General features: G+C 38.8%; 1 protein-coding gene across 4 annotated transcripts in view; it reads right to left on the bottom strand.

Moving 5' to 3' along the window:
- gbf1 (golgi brefeldin A resistant guanine nucleotide exchange factor 1) overlaps nucleotides 1–17,520 on the bottom strand; it is a 63,861-nt gene extending 46,341 nt beyond the window's left edge. For all 4 annotated transcript variants that reach the window (XM_077581268.1, XM_077581267.1, XM_077581266.1 and 1 more), the window contains exons 1-3: nucleotides 17,237–17,520; nucleotides 14,154–14,257; nucleotides 12,855–12,921 (exon numbers count right to left, since the gene is read on the bottom strand). In XM_077581268.1, coding sequence (XP_077437394.1) covers nucleotides 12,855–12,921; nucleotides 14,154–14,249 — 163 coding nt within the window. In that variant the 5' untranslated portion in view covers nucleotides 14,250–14,257; nucleotides 17,237–17,520. The remainder of the gene's footprint in view (nucleotides 1–12,854; nucleotides 12,922–14,153; nucleotides 14,258–17,236) is intronic.
- Between the last annotated feature and the right edge of the window lie 1,984 nt (nucleotides 17,521–19,504).

The raw sequence follows: 19,504 nt of genomic DNA on the forward strand, positions 1-19,504 counted from the left end.
CTGATCTGAGTATCCAGCCATGTGTGGATTACTACTCCAAATGACCCTAGCAAAAAGAAAGGGTGCGGGGGTGAATCTCAAACCCCCAGGAGAGCACCTCGGGATGAAGCTGGCTTACTGCAGAAACAGAAGCTCTCTTTAACACATGCACATCTATTGGCACTGGAGCAGAAAAGGCTTAGAACACAGGGAGAAAAACAGGAGATGAAACTGAGCCCGCAGACACACATTATTGTCCAGACAATGACGAAAAGAACTGAACATCAAAAATGAAATACAAACAATACCCACAATGTACCAAACCTTCTGACTATAAAGCATAATTATTTCCATGTGGAGCCTCGACAGATTATTGTAAGGCTATCTAAGCAGAGTCAAGAGTTATACAAACAGGGCAGTCCTAGGCACAATCACAGTATTGAAGAGTGGAGTAAGTACATCAAAAGCAGAGTAGGATTACTTGGTAACTCTCCGAGACGTGAAAAGGACTAATATCGTCATCTCACAAGTTCAATTTAAGGTGTGTTTAGATTTCAGTCTTTAGCTATTTAGGCTGGAGTCAGTGCAAGGGCTATATTTTAGGGCTTTATTTTACACTTTAAATATATATATTTAGATTTTTCTTTTTTTATATATATTTGAAGTAAACAATTTTTCTTTTCATTAACTGAAAGTTTCTGAAACCCAATGACAGTGTCTTACACTAAGATTTCCCCAAAATGATCATCTGTCAAAATGCAAAGTCAGGTTTGTTAATGTCACTTCAACCAGAATAAAACACACAAAAAATGTTGAAAATCAGATTATGGATTATGGAAAAATTGAGCTTTTTGATCGCGTAAAAATTTGCGTGGGGAATGCTGTGATATCCCCTATAGAAAATCTGGTGGAAAAAAATACCTTCAAATGAGTGGAAAACAGTATAATTTCATTATTTGCCGACATATCTCCACAAAACTTTACACATTTACGTAATTGGTTAGGCTGAATTTGATTTGAACTTTTTTTTTTTTTTTTATGAGAATGGTCATTTACCGTACCCAATTATCATAAAGCACGAATGAAAAATTCTGATTTTATCATCTTTTTAGTACAGGGGTTGTTCGATCAAAAGAGCAGAATTTGTTAAATAAAAATATATAAAAATCAGGGTTTCCGCCAGCATATTATTAGCCCAGAAGCCTTCCAGGCTTTTCTTGCCCCCCTCGCCAGGCTGAGTGTTGCCCCACCCCCCGTCGATGACTAGTAGTTGTGTCCGCCATGCGCATTCAGTTCCTCATTGACGACCGACTAATAGCAATGGCTGGGATGTATCTTTGAACATCACCATCTGAATGATATCTTTAGCATCAAAGATGGTATAAACACTTAATATGTACGAAAGTGCTGCTTCTGGACGTGACAATTAGGAAATAAATAGCATAGAAAAAGCAAGCATGTATAAGATCTGCAAAAGACCAGAAAACAAACCAACAGTACAGCAATCCAGTGTGTGTGTGTGTGCGTGCGGGTTTGTCTATGATCCTTGTTTGTTTCACCTGCTGCACTCCTTCAATTCTCTACTAATGGCATTCCCATGGGGGAGGGGATTCCAGAAACCACACACTGTAAAGGCAAACTACACTGTGCACTCATCAGACACAATATCTCAACACTGATGCAACTACAATCACTTGTGTTTTTGTTGTAAAATTGTCACCGCAAAGTATTAATAGTAGCAATTCCGTTTATCATTGCTTTATAAAGAATTTGATGGATATTCTTAAAATTCAAACAATTGTTAACAGTAAATACATTGTACAGATTTAGCTATCTATCATTTTAGTATGCGGGTACCATACTGAAAACTATCAAACGATAGATTATTCGGCAAAAAAGTACAAAAGAACAATTACAAATACACAAGAGAAAATAAGATATTTCACTTAATGAACGGTCAATTGGTTTTCTTTTTTAGATAATCCTTTTTTTTCATGAATTGAAATTGTGCACTGCAGCAAACTGTTTGGAAACATTAGTAGGTGAGTTAAACGGCCCATTTGAGTGAGTATGGTTCGTTAAAAATGTTTCACTCGGAACTGCAACTGTGTCAAGTTGTTAGCATCGAAGAGTGCGGAGTCATTTTCGCCTATTAAACTGCCTACTACTTCAACAGCTGTCGGCAGCCTATATAGGGCACTCGCTGCTAGCAAAAAGTAGCTGGTGTTGTATTATAGAATGGATTTTTGGATGATGTTATGTTGATGTTGGTAACAGAATGTGATGGCAAAAAAAAAATTGGGCTCAGGACAGCCTCCGGTCTGGAAGACAAGTTAAGCGAGCCGCTATGGCACTATGCGCTGCAAAGACCAAATTCAAAATAAAAAAACCTACCGAGGAATTGATTGAAGCTGTTTCCATGTCTTTCAATTTAGATTTAAAAACATTTAAGGACAACAGATCATTCCGCTTTAAGTCGTTCTGCAGCGGATTCCAGGCTGAGAGTGCCCAAAAGTCTTTCGAGCAATTTTTCGGTCCGGGCGGTTGGGACAGCGCTTCCCGGCTCTAGTGGTCGAAACGCGGTAATGTGCTCCCGGCCTTAATGAGTTAATAGAGCAAACATTAATTTTGCGGGACATGGCCTCAATTTGTGGGACGGATGAATTGAGCTTCAAACGCTGTACGTATAACATGCTATGCGGGACGGTTGGTCATGCTAGTAACAATACCAGGTATCGTATCGGGCCGATAACCGGACTTTTTCCAAGGTATCAGTACTCATGACTGCAATTCAAAATTTATGGAATATAACATTGCCTTTAATTTCATGCAATTTTAAGGGGGGGAAAAGGCAAAATTTGGATTTGTAGATCTTAACTCTTTGACTGCCAGACGTTTTCAGAAAAGGGATGCCGTGGGTGCCAGGCGATTTAAGCATTTTGACTGATCTTTCAAGGTCCACAGAAAATTATGTGTTTGGACTATGGAAACACACATACTACCAAATGAAAGATTGAACTCTCATCTTTCATCAGAAAAAAAAAGTTAGTTTCTACCTTATTCCGTTTTTCAGTAATCAACAATAGAAAATGGTTAGTTTCACCTCAGTTTTGAAACAAACGTCTTTTAACGTCTTTGGCACTCCTCCATAGGATTTTACTAAACGTTATTTAACGTTTTTGGCAGTCAAAGAGTTAAAATGATCCCTCACAGTTTTGTTTTTTTGTGGAAGGGGGGGGTGTCTTGCTCAAGGACACTTTGACATGGTCACACGTGCTGAGGATCAAACTCACAACCTCAAGGTTGAGAGATTATCGCTCTACCACTGAGCCATGCTTTCCCTATTAACAAACAAACTAACTAATAGGAATACATTTATGGGGGGGGCGGATTGGGTGATTATTGGATGGAATAATTGATTTGAAAAAGATTCGATAGTGACAGGTCTTGTTTGCACATTTCATTCATGACCCGTCCCTGTGTGCTCTTTAATACGGTCTTGTTGCTTTTAGGTCCCCTAAAGCTGATCCAAGCATGCCAGACATGTGGATCCACAAGGGAATAATTTATGACAGTTGTCGCCTTGCTCTGCTAAGCCAGTTCAGGACAACTCCAAAGACTAAGAAAAGGGCAATTCGGTGCCCCAGTGGGGTTAAACCAGATGAGCTTTAATGTTTCCCCTCCATGGAGCCAGTGTGGCATCAGTGGTTTGAAATACCCCTTGTAAGCAACTCTGTTGTTGTCTCTAGCTGTTGCCATGGGGAATATAACCTTCTGCAAATCAGAAGCTCATATAGCACAAAGGTAAGCCGTAATATGCATAATGACATACCTTTACATAAACAATTCGCAAACGACCCTGCCCATCAATACATTTCGATTTTCAAACCAATATCGCTTCAGTTCATGAATTATACTTGATTTTGCGAACAGTCAAAGCTTCCACATGGACCTGGGAGGAAAATTAAGATAGAACAGTACATGTAAGATTATGCTAGCAAAGCCAAAGGCACTGAAGCTAGCGGGAGCACACTGTAACGGTAATGAGGAATATTTGCAACACTACAATTGAAAGCTATTGAAAAGTTGTTGCACCCCCCCTGAATATGGTGCACTTTAACAAAAAATATTAAATTGTTCTCAGCACTACTAGGTTTAAAGTGGAAAAACAACTCTGACAACTATAATTAATTCATAATACTGCGAGACTTTTACAGTTTAGGAACTTCCTGTTAATATTACGTGAGCCCTTTGAAAACATGTAGACAAATTCTTTCCCATGAAGTTCATTTCTGCAGTGTAATGTGTCTCCCTAACACCAAGCATGCTTTGCGCACGCAAGGCTGCGCCTATCCAATCTGACTGGCATCACGGCCATGGAATGCTGAAGTCCACATTTTTCCCATTCAGCAAGGAAAAGCGGCCTTTCAAAGCCAATCAGCTAGAAATGTTGCTTTGTTTTTATTTTCGACTGAACTTCCTGGAACCTATTATGGAGCTGTCAGGGATGTATATTTAGCTATGGCTACACAGGGCCTCCTCATCCCCTTGCGCCACTGGTCATGTCACCTCTGATAAATAGAAAAACAATTGGTTATTGCTTTTGTCACCTTTAAAGAAAATGGCACTGATAATGTGGGCAAAGGGTGGAGCTGGCAGATACAACTGAAACAAATTCTCTGAAATCAAAAGCTGTGGGACAATCTCATATTTGGCCTAAGGAGAAACAAATTATAGTCAGTGTTAGGGTGTCATAATATAAACAAACTTCAAATTTTGCAGACTAGGGTGTTATCCAGCAAGCAGGTTCAACATGCTCTAATCTAAACCCGAGTTCTGATTTGACTTGCCCTTAAATTTGAAAACTAGGATCACTCAGGTTCAGAACAGCTGATCTGAATTAGTTCAAAGAAGTCTACGGTCTCTTAGGCCCTGTTTACACGGAACCGGGGTTTTTGCAAATGGGAGATTTTTTTTTTAGCATTTTGCCCCATCATCCACACGGCCGAGGATTTTTTTTCATTTAAAACGAAGGTTTTCCAAAAACTCCTGCCAAAGTGGAGATTTGTGGAGTTCTCTGGATCCGCCATTGCGTGTGACCGTCGTAAACAAAATTTTACGTCAACGCTCTACACACGTCACTCAAACACATACCTCAAGATGATTTAAAAAAAAAAATAATAATAATTGTATTTATCCTCTTTGTTTTCGTCTATGCGTCGCCTATGATGTACACACTTTGATTGTGGATGGATTTTTTTCTACACAGGGAGGCGAGAAATATTCGGTTTTAAAAATACTCGGCTACGTGTGGACAAGGCCTCACTTTAAGCTAAGCTCTTAGCTCGCATCAAAAAAAAAGATCATTAATGAAGCTCCAGTATGTAGTTTCACCACAGACATGAAAACATATCAAGTTACTTACTACTTCTCCCTTGAATTTGGAGGTCCTAATGTTGGTATATTGTGATATGAAAACATATTTTGTAAAACAAACAAGTAGCACTTCTAAGTAGACTTAGACTTGACTTTATTGATCCCTTTGGGAAATTTACGTTTCCAGCAGCAATAAGAACAGGAAGAGCAAAAAATAAATAAAAAAATTAACACATTGACTTATATTGCACATCCAATAAAGTAAAGTGCCATTTCTGTGCAGTGTAGTGTACTCTATGTGCCCCCCCGCCTTCTCAGAAATCAGCTCTCTTATTCTCTAAAATTATCCGTCATTGGTTTCATTGAAATTGTATACATCAAAAATACTAGTGGTATTAGTTATTTAGTATTGGTGAGTGCTGAAGAGTTGGAAAAAAATGGTATTAAACATCCCCTCACTGTCTGTCGGTAAACCCATTCATTTGTAAATTTGTAAGCCGTCAGTGGTGTTGAGTTCAGGGGAATGTATGCTTTGAGTGCTCATTTATAGTTTGACCCTTTACTTGACAGCGAAGTCCACTTGTTCACAAGTCCATACTCCTTTGACCCCTGAGGGTAAACCCGCTCCAAGTCTACGCAACCAAACGAGCCAGGTGACAGCCTCGATATACACTGTGCTAATTCTTTAGTTTGTAAAGCTTCAGGACTTCACTATTCATGTGCTTCGAACAATTATTTTTATAATTTTAAATTGTTTACTAAATATACAAAAGTACATTAATCAATCAGTTGTTGGCCTACACCCTTTATTTATGGAATCAAATTCTACATTGTACCAGGACCTTTTGGACAGCATGTTTCCAACGTGGCCAAGTGGTTCAGCGTCTTAAAATTAGGTTTCAGTGTTATTCAGAACCAAAAATTAGGGCCGGGCAATATGGCCTGAAAATGAAATTGCCTTTTTTTTTTTATCCCTAAAATATCAGATTTCCGATTTGATTCGATTTCCCTTCAATAAAAGGTAAAAGCAAACGACAACTGGTCATTCATGAGCAATGAAGATATCGAGAGCGGCATTGTTAGCCGCAAGCTAATGGCTTGATGCTAACTTAACCCCATTGACGGCTATTCATATCATAACGCAGAAAAGAAAGAAAGTGATGCGTTATGAGTGAGATCGAGTGTGACCCACAGCGACCGCAAATTTTATTCCACTAACAGAGTGACATAGAAAATAGAACGGGGGAGGGCTTACTGTACCACACTTTGAAATCTCCTCTCCAAGACCATATCTTTATACCACAGATGTGAAATCCAAAACTGTGAATGATGGTTTGAGAGAAGGGAGTGAACATGTTTGTACATATCAGCAGATCTATTTTGCATTCAAAGCAATCAACACCTTGTTGTCTCTGGTATTGAGCGCACCTCCTTGTCAGCTGCACTGGCCTATACGGACGGTCTCACTTAGTTAGCCCCTCCGATGTCAGCAGGTTGGCTTTCATCAAAATGTTTTCAGCCATAGTGATCACATTCTATTTAAGATGTGGGAGTGTTGTCAGGTTTAAAAACACTCCTTGTTGCATGCCTTTTTTTTGCAGCTCAAAAATTGTGGCATGTTAATTTGGCACCCACATCTATCTGCCAAACCAAAACATCAAAATAAATAATTCAAATTTTTAGTACTTAGCATTTATGTCCACAACTGTGTACTTACCTAACTAAAGTGATGGCAAATGCATGAAGCAATATTAATGCTTCAACAATAAATCAATTACAAAATTATGTAAATATTTATTTAGTAGTGACATTCTAAGAAAGCACAATATAAATTCTAAATAAAATGTGTTGCTAGGTCCCGCTCATGAATGAATGAGCCTTGCTGGCTGTTGAAAATGTTTAAAATGAAATGTTCTTTAAAACCTAAAAATTTAAGATATAATACACATTTTTCATAGAAATGTATGCAAAACTGAGTCACTTGCTGGACAGATAAATGTCTTACACAAGTAAAAGTAAGCTTCGACATCTGAAGACTTCCGTACATTTCCCCGCCACTCTTATGAGGAGCTCCCCTAGTGGCCCGCCAAGTAATTGCTCAATAAGTAATGAACAATGGAGCCGTTATAGCGCCTGTATATTAACTACAAATATCGATACTTGGCGTATAGGCATATCGATTGGGAGAAAAAGTATCACGATATCTTCACACTCCTGTTTGAAAGCGCAACGTAAATAAAAATGACTTGACAAACAGGTTACCACGGATTTTCATTCGGAATGATTTCAATTTGTTTTGTTTTTTTTTGTTTTGTTTTTCTGGAGAGCTCAGTATTGTTCATTCGGTAATTTTACCGATTTGACATGTCATCATCATTGCTCTCCTTTTTATTTTTTATATATAGTTATTTTTTGGGGTATTTTTTTTTTTTTTTTGTATGTGGGTGAATATGTGTATGTGCGTGTGTGCGTGTGTGCATGCGTGCGTGTGTGCATGCGTGCGTGCGAGTGTGTGTGTGTATGATGATTTCAATTTGAACAACTAAAAAGTCTTGATGTAAACCCGGCTAATGACTCCGGATGCCATCAGGTCCAACTTATAATGATCCAAATCACTGATGGGAGGAGATTTTAAAAAAAGAGAGAGAGCGAGAGAGATGGATATGTTTAGCAAAAAAATTGGCGTCAATACACATGGAAAACAAAAATCAGCCATCAAAATTTAGCACTCTCCTACGGCTTCTTGGTTACAGATAAAAGACTGTTTTTTACACGAAAACCCAAGTTCAAGTTGCTGAAATCGCCTTTCTTTTGGGGTAAAGATGTACTGGTAGGTTTAGCTGCAATTCTGCCTTCTTTTTTTTGTCAACACATCAAGATCAAATAAAGGACCCTCCACAACCTGTCCGTACTCTAAACCTTTCACCCTTCGACCCCCACCCCAATCCTGTAGACATCTCGGTGTGCATGATTAATAGCTCTCTGTCGGGACACTCCTTCCACTCAGCACATTGTAGGGAGCTTCTGATACAGGACAACAGTTGCATCCTTTTTTCACACCGGACCTAAGCCCTGCCTGTCATTCCCCAGTTAGGGCACCGTTAACTGTTGAAATTTACAGCTACTAACCAGAACTAGATGGCAACCCTGTCTGTGGTGAGAGAGACTCTCTGATTAATCGCTGCTCTTTTAATGAGGAGTTATAATAAGTATAATCCACAACAGCAGAATCGGTCATAAAACCTACATGAAGAAGACAATACAGATAGCTCAGTAGATTTATTTAATTTTTTGGTATTGTTAGATATTGTAGCATTTTTAATTCTTCATTTTATTTTATTAACCATTGTTACACATTATGAACATTTTAATTCTTCATATTAACCTTGTCGAAATGTTTTGTGTCCTTAGTAGAGCAGAAGGTGTTGATCTCGGTATGGTCTGAACTTGGGCTGGTGCACAGTGATTGGTCCAAAATTCCTTGTTTTATTTTGTACACGCACATTTCGGTCTTGAAAACAAAATTTGCTTTGAAATAACACACACACACACACAGACACTCTTTACTTTCTTCATCAGTCACGGCCACCGTAAATTTGGTTCAACTTGTTTGTGAGATTTTGTTATGGGGAAAAATAGAACCTTCAACTATATAACATATTCGGTCCCGAACACACACCCAAATCTGACCTTGTTTACGCCATCTGCTCTGGAAAGGTACTCAGAGATATGTTTTGTCTACAAATAAAAGAGAGGAGGTCCTTAAACTATAAAAGCCGTTGGACACCCGGAAGAAGCACATTTGACGCCCTGAATCCCACGATGTTTAAGTGATGATAGAGGCTGTTATCTGTCCAGAGATCTCTGATTGATTAAAAATCATTTTTGCAAAAGGTGTATTTTTCTTACATTAAATCTATCTTCATTTTGGGAACACGCAAAGAGGACAAAATTCATTAATTCCTTCAGTATCTTGAGATTTTGTTTCTTTGCAGTAATGACCTATACTATTGCCACATGCAGTTATTATAGATAGAAAACATCATTGAGTTGACTGTGGTGTTATTCGCCAGGGTGAGGGTTCAGCATGATTGATGGATGTTTTTACCCAGTTAGGCAAACTATAAATGTTTGCATTTTCCAAATTTTCCAAGACAAACTCATTTCATATAATCTCCGCTTTCATGTAGTCTACAAATGTATGTAATTAATTGGAGTGGGCAGGGAAAAATACTAGTAATTGTTTTTGTTGATGTCTACCTACATAATTTGAACAGCAAATATTAAATAGATTTGTATAGAACTATGGTCTAAGGCACAGATGATCACAGCAACTGAGCCTGATCCAGTGTGTTGTCTTTTGACCAGGTCACAAAAATAACACTAACAGCAAACCGAGAGTCTCTTCCATGACCTCATACTTAAAGCTCCATGACCCAAAGGTCAGGCGGCAGACATGTAAAAAATTTCCATGATGTGGATTCTCTTTGCTCCGAATGCCATCGCGAGTAAACATATTTGCATAAGTGGGTGAGTGATATGAAATATGGTTCCTCCTCATTGGCATTTACCAGCTGCTTTCTGCTGGTTCAATTGGTAGTGATATATGCGCAAGGATCAGATGGCATGTGAGGGGGAGGGGTGTAAGGCCACAGTCAGTTCTAGTGTGCTCAGACTATGACCCCAGAGACGCCCACCAGCGCCTGGCTGACCACAGCTGAGGTCTGGAGAAACACACGTACGCACGACCTTGAAAGGAGACAAAGATCGGCCGGCATCGCGTGTGCATTCTCTAACGATGACTGACATGGCAGTAAAATGCAACAAATTAGGGAAGTTGTCTTCGACACAAGGACTTTTATGTGAAAACATAGGGTGAATAAGTGGCATACATAAAGTGAAGGCATGCCTGTTAAAAAAAAAAAGAAAAAAAAGAAAGCCTGGTTGGGCCACAGAGTCCATGATTATGACACACAATATAACTATCTGAAAAGCGAGTAAAGAAGCAACGAGCTATTGCCAGACTTCACAAATGGAGGAGCAACTGAATGTGCCGTGTGTTTACATACAGTAATATGTCAAGTTATTCGTGATGAACGCATTAAATGAAATTCAGGAAATGATTCGCTTGAATTTATCTTACCGAACTTCTGTCCAGATAGAAATTATATCTCCAAATACGAAGGCTGATAATGTGCAAACTGAGCAAAATCGTAAAGGCTTTCCATCCCTTACTGTTTTATCTGTATCTATTGTCACTTCCTGTTCTTACGCCGTACGCCGATTTGCTAGCTAAACACTTTCCGACGCCGGATTGCATCCCATACTGTAAAAGAATTTGGGATTGACAAAATCATTCCATACCTTGACTTCTTTAATTGCTATTTTCTGACGGTTAGAATCAGGTTAAACAGCTATGTGATCCCCAAGGTTCACATAGGATAAACCAGTGGGATGCTGTCACCGTGGCCGTGAACACAATAAGTGGTAAAGAAAACTGATGGCTGGAATAACAAACACCGATTTTCCTAAGTCTACCATGTACGTGAAAACTTGGCAGCGAACCAACCGTATCAAGAGGAGTAAACTGTGTGATCAAGGAATTGTTAAACGCAAGATAAAAAGCTTAGACATTTGGTTCTCTTTCAACTTAACTGGTTGAGGCCAATGAACAGAGTGAGTGTAGCGTAGAGCTGACGGGAGTGTAGAGCTGACGGATCACACCACATGTTCAATCAGTGACGAGCCGCTCCAGTGGTGCTCTCATTGTTTCGGTCCAGAGAGAATTTTTGAGATGATGGAAACTTTTTTTTTCCCTCCATTTAAAAAGAGGGCAACACTTCCTTTCCCAGAACAATTTATCTCTCTTCTTGACAAGACAACCTGCTATATTTACCCAACTAAAATCACAGATGATATACTTCCAGCTGCACAACTCTCTAGCTCTGCGGCACATGGTCCTGTCAATCATGCTAGGTCGAACAGAACAGCCGTTAGTCAGACTCCGAGCAAGAGAAAAGAAACAACAAAATCGGGAGACCTGGCCTGGCAGAGAAATCTTGGGGGAACCAATTCATATTTCCCTCCCTGTTTGCCTTTTGGTGTTAGTAAGAGCAGACACACACACGCTTGAGTGAATGGAATTACGGAGCTTTCATAATGCAGGCAGCTGGGACAATGCGAAAGCCTCGGGAGCAGCCGCCTAAAAGCGCACCAAACGAATATTGTGTGCTTCGGAATGACAAACTGAAAGCAAGACGTACAATGTTATGCTGGTGAGGAAGAAAAAAACTCAAATCAGTATGTGAGGCACAGATCGCATCTCAGTTGAGGATATTTGACCTTCCTTTGTCTTTCAACGGGGTATGAATGTAACATTTGAGGCAAACTGCACATGGGAATTGGGTTTAAGGTGTCTTGACATGGAATCATTATTTAAAACATTTCCCTCTTGTCAAGTAAGTTAGTTTAGTTATGACTTAAAAAAAAAAAAATTGGTTGAAATATAATAGAAGGTATGCTTTTATTTTTTGCTAATACTGGTAGGAGCTAATGGGATTAGAAGAAAAAAAAGCTACATGCTAAATTTCTCAGCCAGCAGTGCCTGTCCATCTCACAATGGCAGAGGCATTCCCCGGAGACAGACAACAGCAGCGTGGGTTAAAGCCTCACAGAATCGTGTATTGACTGTCCAATGGCCTTCCACTGTTGCAATTGGAGATGAAGGGCTATGAAAGCTGCCAGGTCTCATTGCAAAGGCATGACAACATGTAATATTGTCCAAGCCAGCTCAAGTCTGTCAGAACGCGCTGCACAGCATATATATAAAAAAAAAAAAAAAACTAAACTCATTAAATCATGTCACTTTTAGGTGGTACAAAAGAAAACCCGTAAAGTTTCCTGCCAGACAATTCGCGGAAAATATAACGTGTCATTGTGGGGGGGGGGACCTGACTGAACTCTCGTGCAGTATACGGGATTCGGCAACTACTTTTCAGGTGTGGCTAAGACTCAGCGAATGGTTCTGTGGCGATTGAAAATTTTATCCGCAGTTACATAATGTGGCAACTTTAGAAATTACAGCCAATCAAGATGCACAAATGCTAGTAAAATACATTTCTGAGTTTTAATTGACTGTGACGCATATGATGCAAATATGCTGTGTTTTACAACAACAACAATCATATTCATAGTTCCATATGTACCAGTGGATGAAATAGCGGGTCTTGTGGTAATAATGTACGCCAGTGTTACGTACCGTGCCATATTTACTACATTCAAGTGAATAGAAGCAAACTATGCCTTTAAATATAGCCCCATTTTGGCCTTTATTCTCAACCACATCAACAGGTAACATTTTTTAATCGAGGTTCACAAACCCTGAAAATGAATAGATTTATTTAGCACCTGGCACGCATATCAAAACATCTGTGTGAATGCAACACTTTATTAAAAGATAGACGGTAGCAGAGAAAAAAAAAGTCAAATAAAGTACTAACCTTTTATTTGGCTGAGTATTTCCTTCAGGTGGCCAAAGCTATTCAACAACGGATCCTGCTCTTCATCCTGGGAAAATAAGAAGCAGCGGGTGGCAAAATGTCAATCTTTCATTTGGATTTTTTTATCTACAAAAAAAATGTTTGAATTGAAGCAATAAAATAAAAAACTTTTGATGCAACAAATGTGATACTGCTGGGATTGTCATTTTTGTTGAACATACTGAAACAATGTTGAAATTTTATTAACTTCTTAAGCCATATATTAGCCACATCTTGATTGGTTAAAAGTTGTCAAGTATAAGATGAGAGCGAAAAGTAGGAAATTGGTTCCGCTTTGTGGAAGCTCGGCTCCCACGAAATTCTAACCAGGTTTTAAACGGTTAAATGCCTCAACATATACTATTATTGCAGAAAACAACCAAACCCTGATAGGTTTGGATCAAATACCGTATTTTTCTGTCTGTAAGTCGCACTTTTTGACTGGTTCTGTGACAATTACTTTTATTGCAATGAAGAATAAAAAGAAAGCTAATCATGGACTAAAAGCAAGATGGCCACAGCTGGAAGAACAAGTTCATAGATGGGTGCGATACTAAAAATGGAAGGAAATGCAAATTTTTGCCAGTTAAAAACAAAAAAAGCACCAAAAAAACATATTACCCCCGGCGTTGCATGAAATAAATTTAAATTATCTCCCACCCGGGTTGAAAAAAAAAAACAAGGATGACACCGTGGAAATCCAAACCCTCATGTCAACTTCCCTTGGTTTCGGAACAATGGTTAAGTTGTGGAGTCTAAGTTTGAGCTTTAAATTGCCTAATTTATCATCTTTCCTACCAAAGTGCACTCTATTACTCTTTAAAATGTAAATTTACGTTACATTGCGTTTCTCCTGAAAGCTGTTCAATGCAGGAAATCTTGCTTCGAATCTCTACTGCCACGTGTGGCCGAAAATTTTAACTGCACACTGCGCATGACATCACATCTACTGACAGAGGATGGGAAATTTGAACCCGAATCCAGTCTGAATAGGTCAGAGGCTTGCAGGAGTACCCATTGTGAACAAGTAAGGAGTTAATCTACTAAATAGAAGACGCTTGAGGCATAAATAGTCAAATAAAAAGGCTATTGTAAAGATATTTTGGGGCAAATTGTTACATAGACTCCTCTATCTGAGATGAAGGTGAGATTTGCTTTATATATAAGTGTACTTCTTACAGTGGAAAGTGAACAGTTTGATGTTTAATAACACTACTTAGCTATATAGCTATGATAAGAAAAAAAAAAGTGTTCACTTACCAAGGGAGTGTGGGTGTTCCATCTTGAGTTCCTCTTGATAGCCCCGATAACAGCAGTAATTTCACCCTGGACAATATAGATATTTTTGTCCACCATGCTGAGTTCTAATGGAAAAATGAAAGGATGAATTACTGATTTTGAACAACAATCCAAGTCAACATAATTAGACAATCTAAATGGGCCTCATTCACTAACAAATGCATAGGAATGTTCGTACTCTGTGCACAAAATCACCGTTGGATTCCCGACACGCGCGTACCAGCCCGTTTTGTTTGCATGACAGTGCGTATGTTGCGGCGCCCTAATTTGCATAACCCATTTAGCCCCAAAAAGGGCAACCATTTGGCAGATCTCAGCCAATACGCAGAGGTTTAAAAAACACGCACACATTTGCGAGAGTCGTTCATTCTCAGTTTCCTATTTTCAAAAGATTTGTGCCAAAAGTACCGTATCATTGACAAGCTTGCTGAAACGCCTGACAACATACAATAATGAAATCAAGCATTTTTATATGCTGTGATTCCGAACGCAAAGCAGTGTTTAGAATTGTGAAAAATGAAGAGATTTTTGTGTCATTTTGCTTTTTAGATATGATTTGTATGAATGAGCCACCTACCTGATTTGTTTTTTATGTTGAATTGTTACAGGAAGTGTTGTTAAATATATTTGGAATAAAGATTTAACTTTTGAACACCTATCTAACTTTTTGTCTGCATTTTATATCCGTCCGTCCGTCTTCTTCCGCTTATCCGGGGTCGGGTCGCGGGGGCAGCAGCTTTAGCAGGGAAGCCCAGACTTCCCTCTCCCCAGCCACTTCAGCCAGCTCATCCGACGGGACCCCAAGGAGTTCCCAGGACAGCCGAGAGACATAGTCTCTCCAGCGTGTCCTGGGTCGTCCCCGGGGCCTCCTGCCGGTAGGACATGCCCGGAACACCTCTCCAGGGAGGCGTCCAGGAGGCATCCGAACCAGATGCCCGAGCCACCTGCATTTTTTATTTTTTAGCTATATAAAATTACAATGAATTATGAGATGTAAATGAGTCGAGCACAGGTGTGCACAATTATGGATATACAAATTCTGAGACATCCCTATTCAGAGAAAAATGGGTCAGATTAAATAGGTCTTCCTCGTCAACACCTAAAACCAATATGGATTACGGGAAACACAATCCACATCTTGGGCTGTTCATATTTGAAGAGTAAATCTAAAAAAATTGCTGGATTAACCTTTTACTTGTGTCACAGAAGTCATTTCAGATAATACTCCTACACATCTTGGTGCTGAGTATGTGACACTACATTCTTTTACATTAATGATAAGCAGTCATAAAACATAAGAGGATGAAGATATGACACAGGAAAGGTGACAATGATGATCGACCTGCAGTAAATTCTGAGAATAACATCCAATACAGCCCACATCAAGTTTCTGTTTGCCTCCATTGTCTGCACTTGAATTTCAATACCAGGTGATGCGGCTCATAAAAGGCAGGAATGAAGTAGGAGATATTAGGTGGTACAATTCACTGACGCGGAATTTGTACTTGTGGTTCTGACACGATTCACGGCAAAAGCGCTAAAGGAGACAGTTGCCGGTGTTAGATATTATTAACATTTAAATTCTTTATTTTCATATATTAACCATTGTTATACATTATTAACATCTTAATTCTTTATATTAACCATGTTGAAAGGTTTTATAGACGTGTAAAGCAAGTAGTGTTGAACTCAGTATAATTTGACCTTAAGATGGGACATATTATTTGGTCTAGAAGTTCCTTCTCTGTGGGAAAACACATTTGGTCCTTGAGAACAGAATCAGTTTCGAACACGCACCCCTGACTGTGTTTTCGCCATCGCTCATGGAAAAGTACCCAGAGAGTATGTTTTGTCTACAAATGAAAGAGAGGCGGTCGGTTTTAACTATAAGAAGCCATTTTACACGCGGAAGAGACACATTCGGCGCTCTGAATTCCACCTGTTAAGTGATGAATTGGAGTCTGTTACGATGTCCAGAGATCTCTGCTAGATTAAAATCATTTTTGCAAAGGTGTTTTTTCTTACATTAAATCTGTCTTCAAGTTTTGGAACACGCAAAGAGGACAAATATTTTATTCCTCTTTCACCGGTCACGGCAAAATATCCACCAATAGTCCACAGCATCCAGTTCAGGTCAAAGGACAAAGCATTCCAAAGACATTAATCTAACAATAGCTTGATTAATCAGCTAACATCAATTACCATATTGCTGGCATTGGTCCGAAACCTTGTAGCTCGAAAATAGTCAGTTTTCAGGAGACCACCCCATGTGTGGACTGACCAACAGTTTAGATTTTTGAAAAAATATTTAACATTTACCAAATTCGTATGAGATTTCGACTCGACACCAGCGATATGTTGACAATTCAGAGCTCACGTCACAAGTCAGAATGGCAGTCTTCCTCGGTGAAAGGACCCTCTCCATCCATTGAAAAGCATTGTACTTTAGATCGTTGTAATTTGATTTGTGAGGATTATTTTAATTTCAAAATGTGATGACATATCGTTTGACTACTACAACAATCTGACTGGTTTGTAAGATAGTACAGACAAAGGCAATGCAATACGCCGTTTGTTTTCACTGCGTGTAAAGGAAGCATTTGCATTGCATTGCGGAAAATATCAGAAATGCCTGGATATGTTCGGAATTGTCAATAGGTTAAAATTAAAATAAGACATCCATGCATTTCATTAAGCACATCCACGTTCCAATTACTGTATACCAAGAATAAATGCAGTTAGGATCTTCTATAGCTAGTTACGTTGTGCATGTCAGCAGTGACAAGCTAGCTATCACAGTGAGTGATGGCCAATGACCATAACTAGTGTAAAATTTAAGGCTACCTGTAAGCAAAACAGCCACACACCAACAAAAAAAACACTGACAGGTACAGCTAGCAACCTAGCTCAACTAACTAGCATGTAAACTCGCAGAGATCGGCTATGTAGTCAGCATGCAAACAATACGGGTATATAAGTATAATGCTCGCGACAAAGTGGTCTGTCCTGTCTGAAAGGTTCGCCGTAAAGTAAATAAGCATTACCTGTGTGTGTGTGACTTTTCCTTCGAAGATGGAGATCCGTAGAAGCTACTGAAGAACTAGCTGTGAAAGCTAGCAGCTAGCCGGCCAGCAATGAGTGGAGAAGCCCAGTTGTAGTTCAATTCACAGCATATAGACAAACTACAATTTTGAGACATTCTACAGCATGATGAAATAGATTTTCTACGCACCGCTGATTCATTCGATCGACAGTAAATGACGAACAATTAGGAAACTAAAATACCCTGCAGTATCTGTCAGTCTGGTCTTGGTAAACACACTGACGTGACGTGGAAAAAGCAATGCGCTCTCAACCGCGCTTGATAACAGTATTTTGATTGACAGTCTTTCAGTAAAGTTTAGAAGCGGCACGATAAGGGTGATTATAAGGCTACTTTTAATTGGGAATGTGGATTTATTTTTTATATGTATATACTACAAGATCTGTTAAATTGCCTAAATAAAAAATAAAGAATGTAAACAGTATTTGAGTAAAATAGGGGTGGGACAAGGACAGCAGCAATCTAGTCTGAGTTGGTAAACGGAAATACGTCATCTCAGTGAATACGTTTGACAGGATTTCCCCCAGAGGAAAGTTCATCTGAGAATTTGCAATGAGATCATATAAATTGGCGCAAAACATGGTTATAAGCCCCTTCCAGTTCTGCATTTAGAGTAAAGTAAGATCATGTAAATCCAAATAGTACACTATATTTGCCCTTGCAATTATATAATTTCCAGGTTCACTGATTTGAATGAGTTACACCTTTTGTGGGATTTTGTATTTGCCCTGTGACATCCACGTTTAGGAGGGATTTTGAAAAATATAAATGCATTGCATATGAATTAGTGTCAGAACAATTGCCTAAAAAAAAAAAGCCTCTTTATCGTTATTTTAAAAATTATATGAAAATGATTACCTATATAGACAATTCTCATTATCACTGTAGCTCTGTAGGAACGGAATTCGTCATAAACCGATCCCATATTTAAAGTACCCACTGCCCTCACTTCACTTACCAGATAAACCTACGAACGTACTAATATAGTAATTGCAATTCCTACGTGGTATCCCTAAATCTCAAACTATTTATGTAAATATTCGCTGTATCGTGCGTTGGTCTTAAACTGATGCTTGCAATCTGTTATCACTCTGTACAATCAGAAGTCAAACATTTGGACTGTTTAAGTTTAAAGGATAGTATCATGAATCAGACCTCTATTTACTTTATAGAAAATGTTTGATCACCTGTGGGATTTGTAATTTTTTATCATCAAACATATGCATGATCTTTTTCCCTCATTAGATTAGACAGCTCTTTTTCAATAAGAACTTTCTAGTCTGCATGAGGAAAATAGATGTGCTTCATGGGTTGATTATTACTCTTTAATTCTGCTCTTTCTATAGCCTATAGATGACCAATTAATTCCCTTTAACCATGTCCAATTTTCCTTAGCGATACAGATTGCTCACGCCAACAAATATGTTAGCTTGTGTTAGCAAACTATTTTGTGTAAGCAAACTATTGAAACTAATGTGCTACGATGTAAAATAGCATATTTAGAATGTTTTGTATGTTGGACCATGTTATGCTAGAAGTCCCAGAATCACAATAGCATAATTTTCTTAGTCTTGGTCAACTCATCTTCCGGTTTAGTAATCATTATAGTCAGAAAGCCTTTCTTAGTTCTCAGATTGGATTCGGGTTTGAATTTCCCGCCCTCTGTCTGCAAATGCGACGTTATGTGCGCCTTGTAAATGAACGCTACAGTCAGAAACCTATTTTGAAATTGTGCCTTTGACTAAACAACATACTTGAAGTAAAACATGAAACATTTTATAGGTTATAAATAAAATACGAATGAGTCCATCCATTATCGTTAATTTATTTTTGTTTTATTTTCCCAGCTGCATGCATTATCCACACCGCTCTAATCACAAACGTGTTCACTTCAGTTTATCAGTATACCGGCATGCAGCTGCGCTCCTTTTAACAAACCAGGTGTTACGGAAACAAATACACCTGCAATATTGTTTGCGTCACTTTTCTAACCAACTCTGGCAGGTGATTTTGCAAGCCCTTCTGCTCCAGCAACATTAGTAAAGGTCAAGGAAAGATCACGAACGTTGACATTGTGTACAGTGTCATATCTCAAGGCTCGCAGCTGTGTTAAGAATCTGTTAATACTCTGACAAAGATGTATGATTCATTGCTTTCTTTTTCCCGAATGCAGGGGTACTTTAACACCATTCTCACCCATCCTGAAATA

This window comes from Vanacampus margaritifer, chromosome 12 (genome assembly GCF_051991255.1).
Source record: "Vanacampus margaritifer isolate UIUO_Vmar chromosome 12, RoL_Vmar_1.0, whole genome shotgun sequence".
Lineage (NCBI taxonomy): Eukaryota > Metazoa > Chordata > Actinopteri > Syngnathiformes > Syngnathidae > Vanacampus > Vanacampus margaritifer.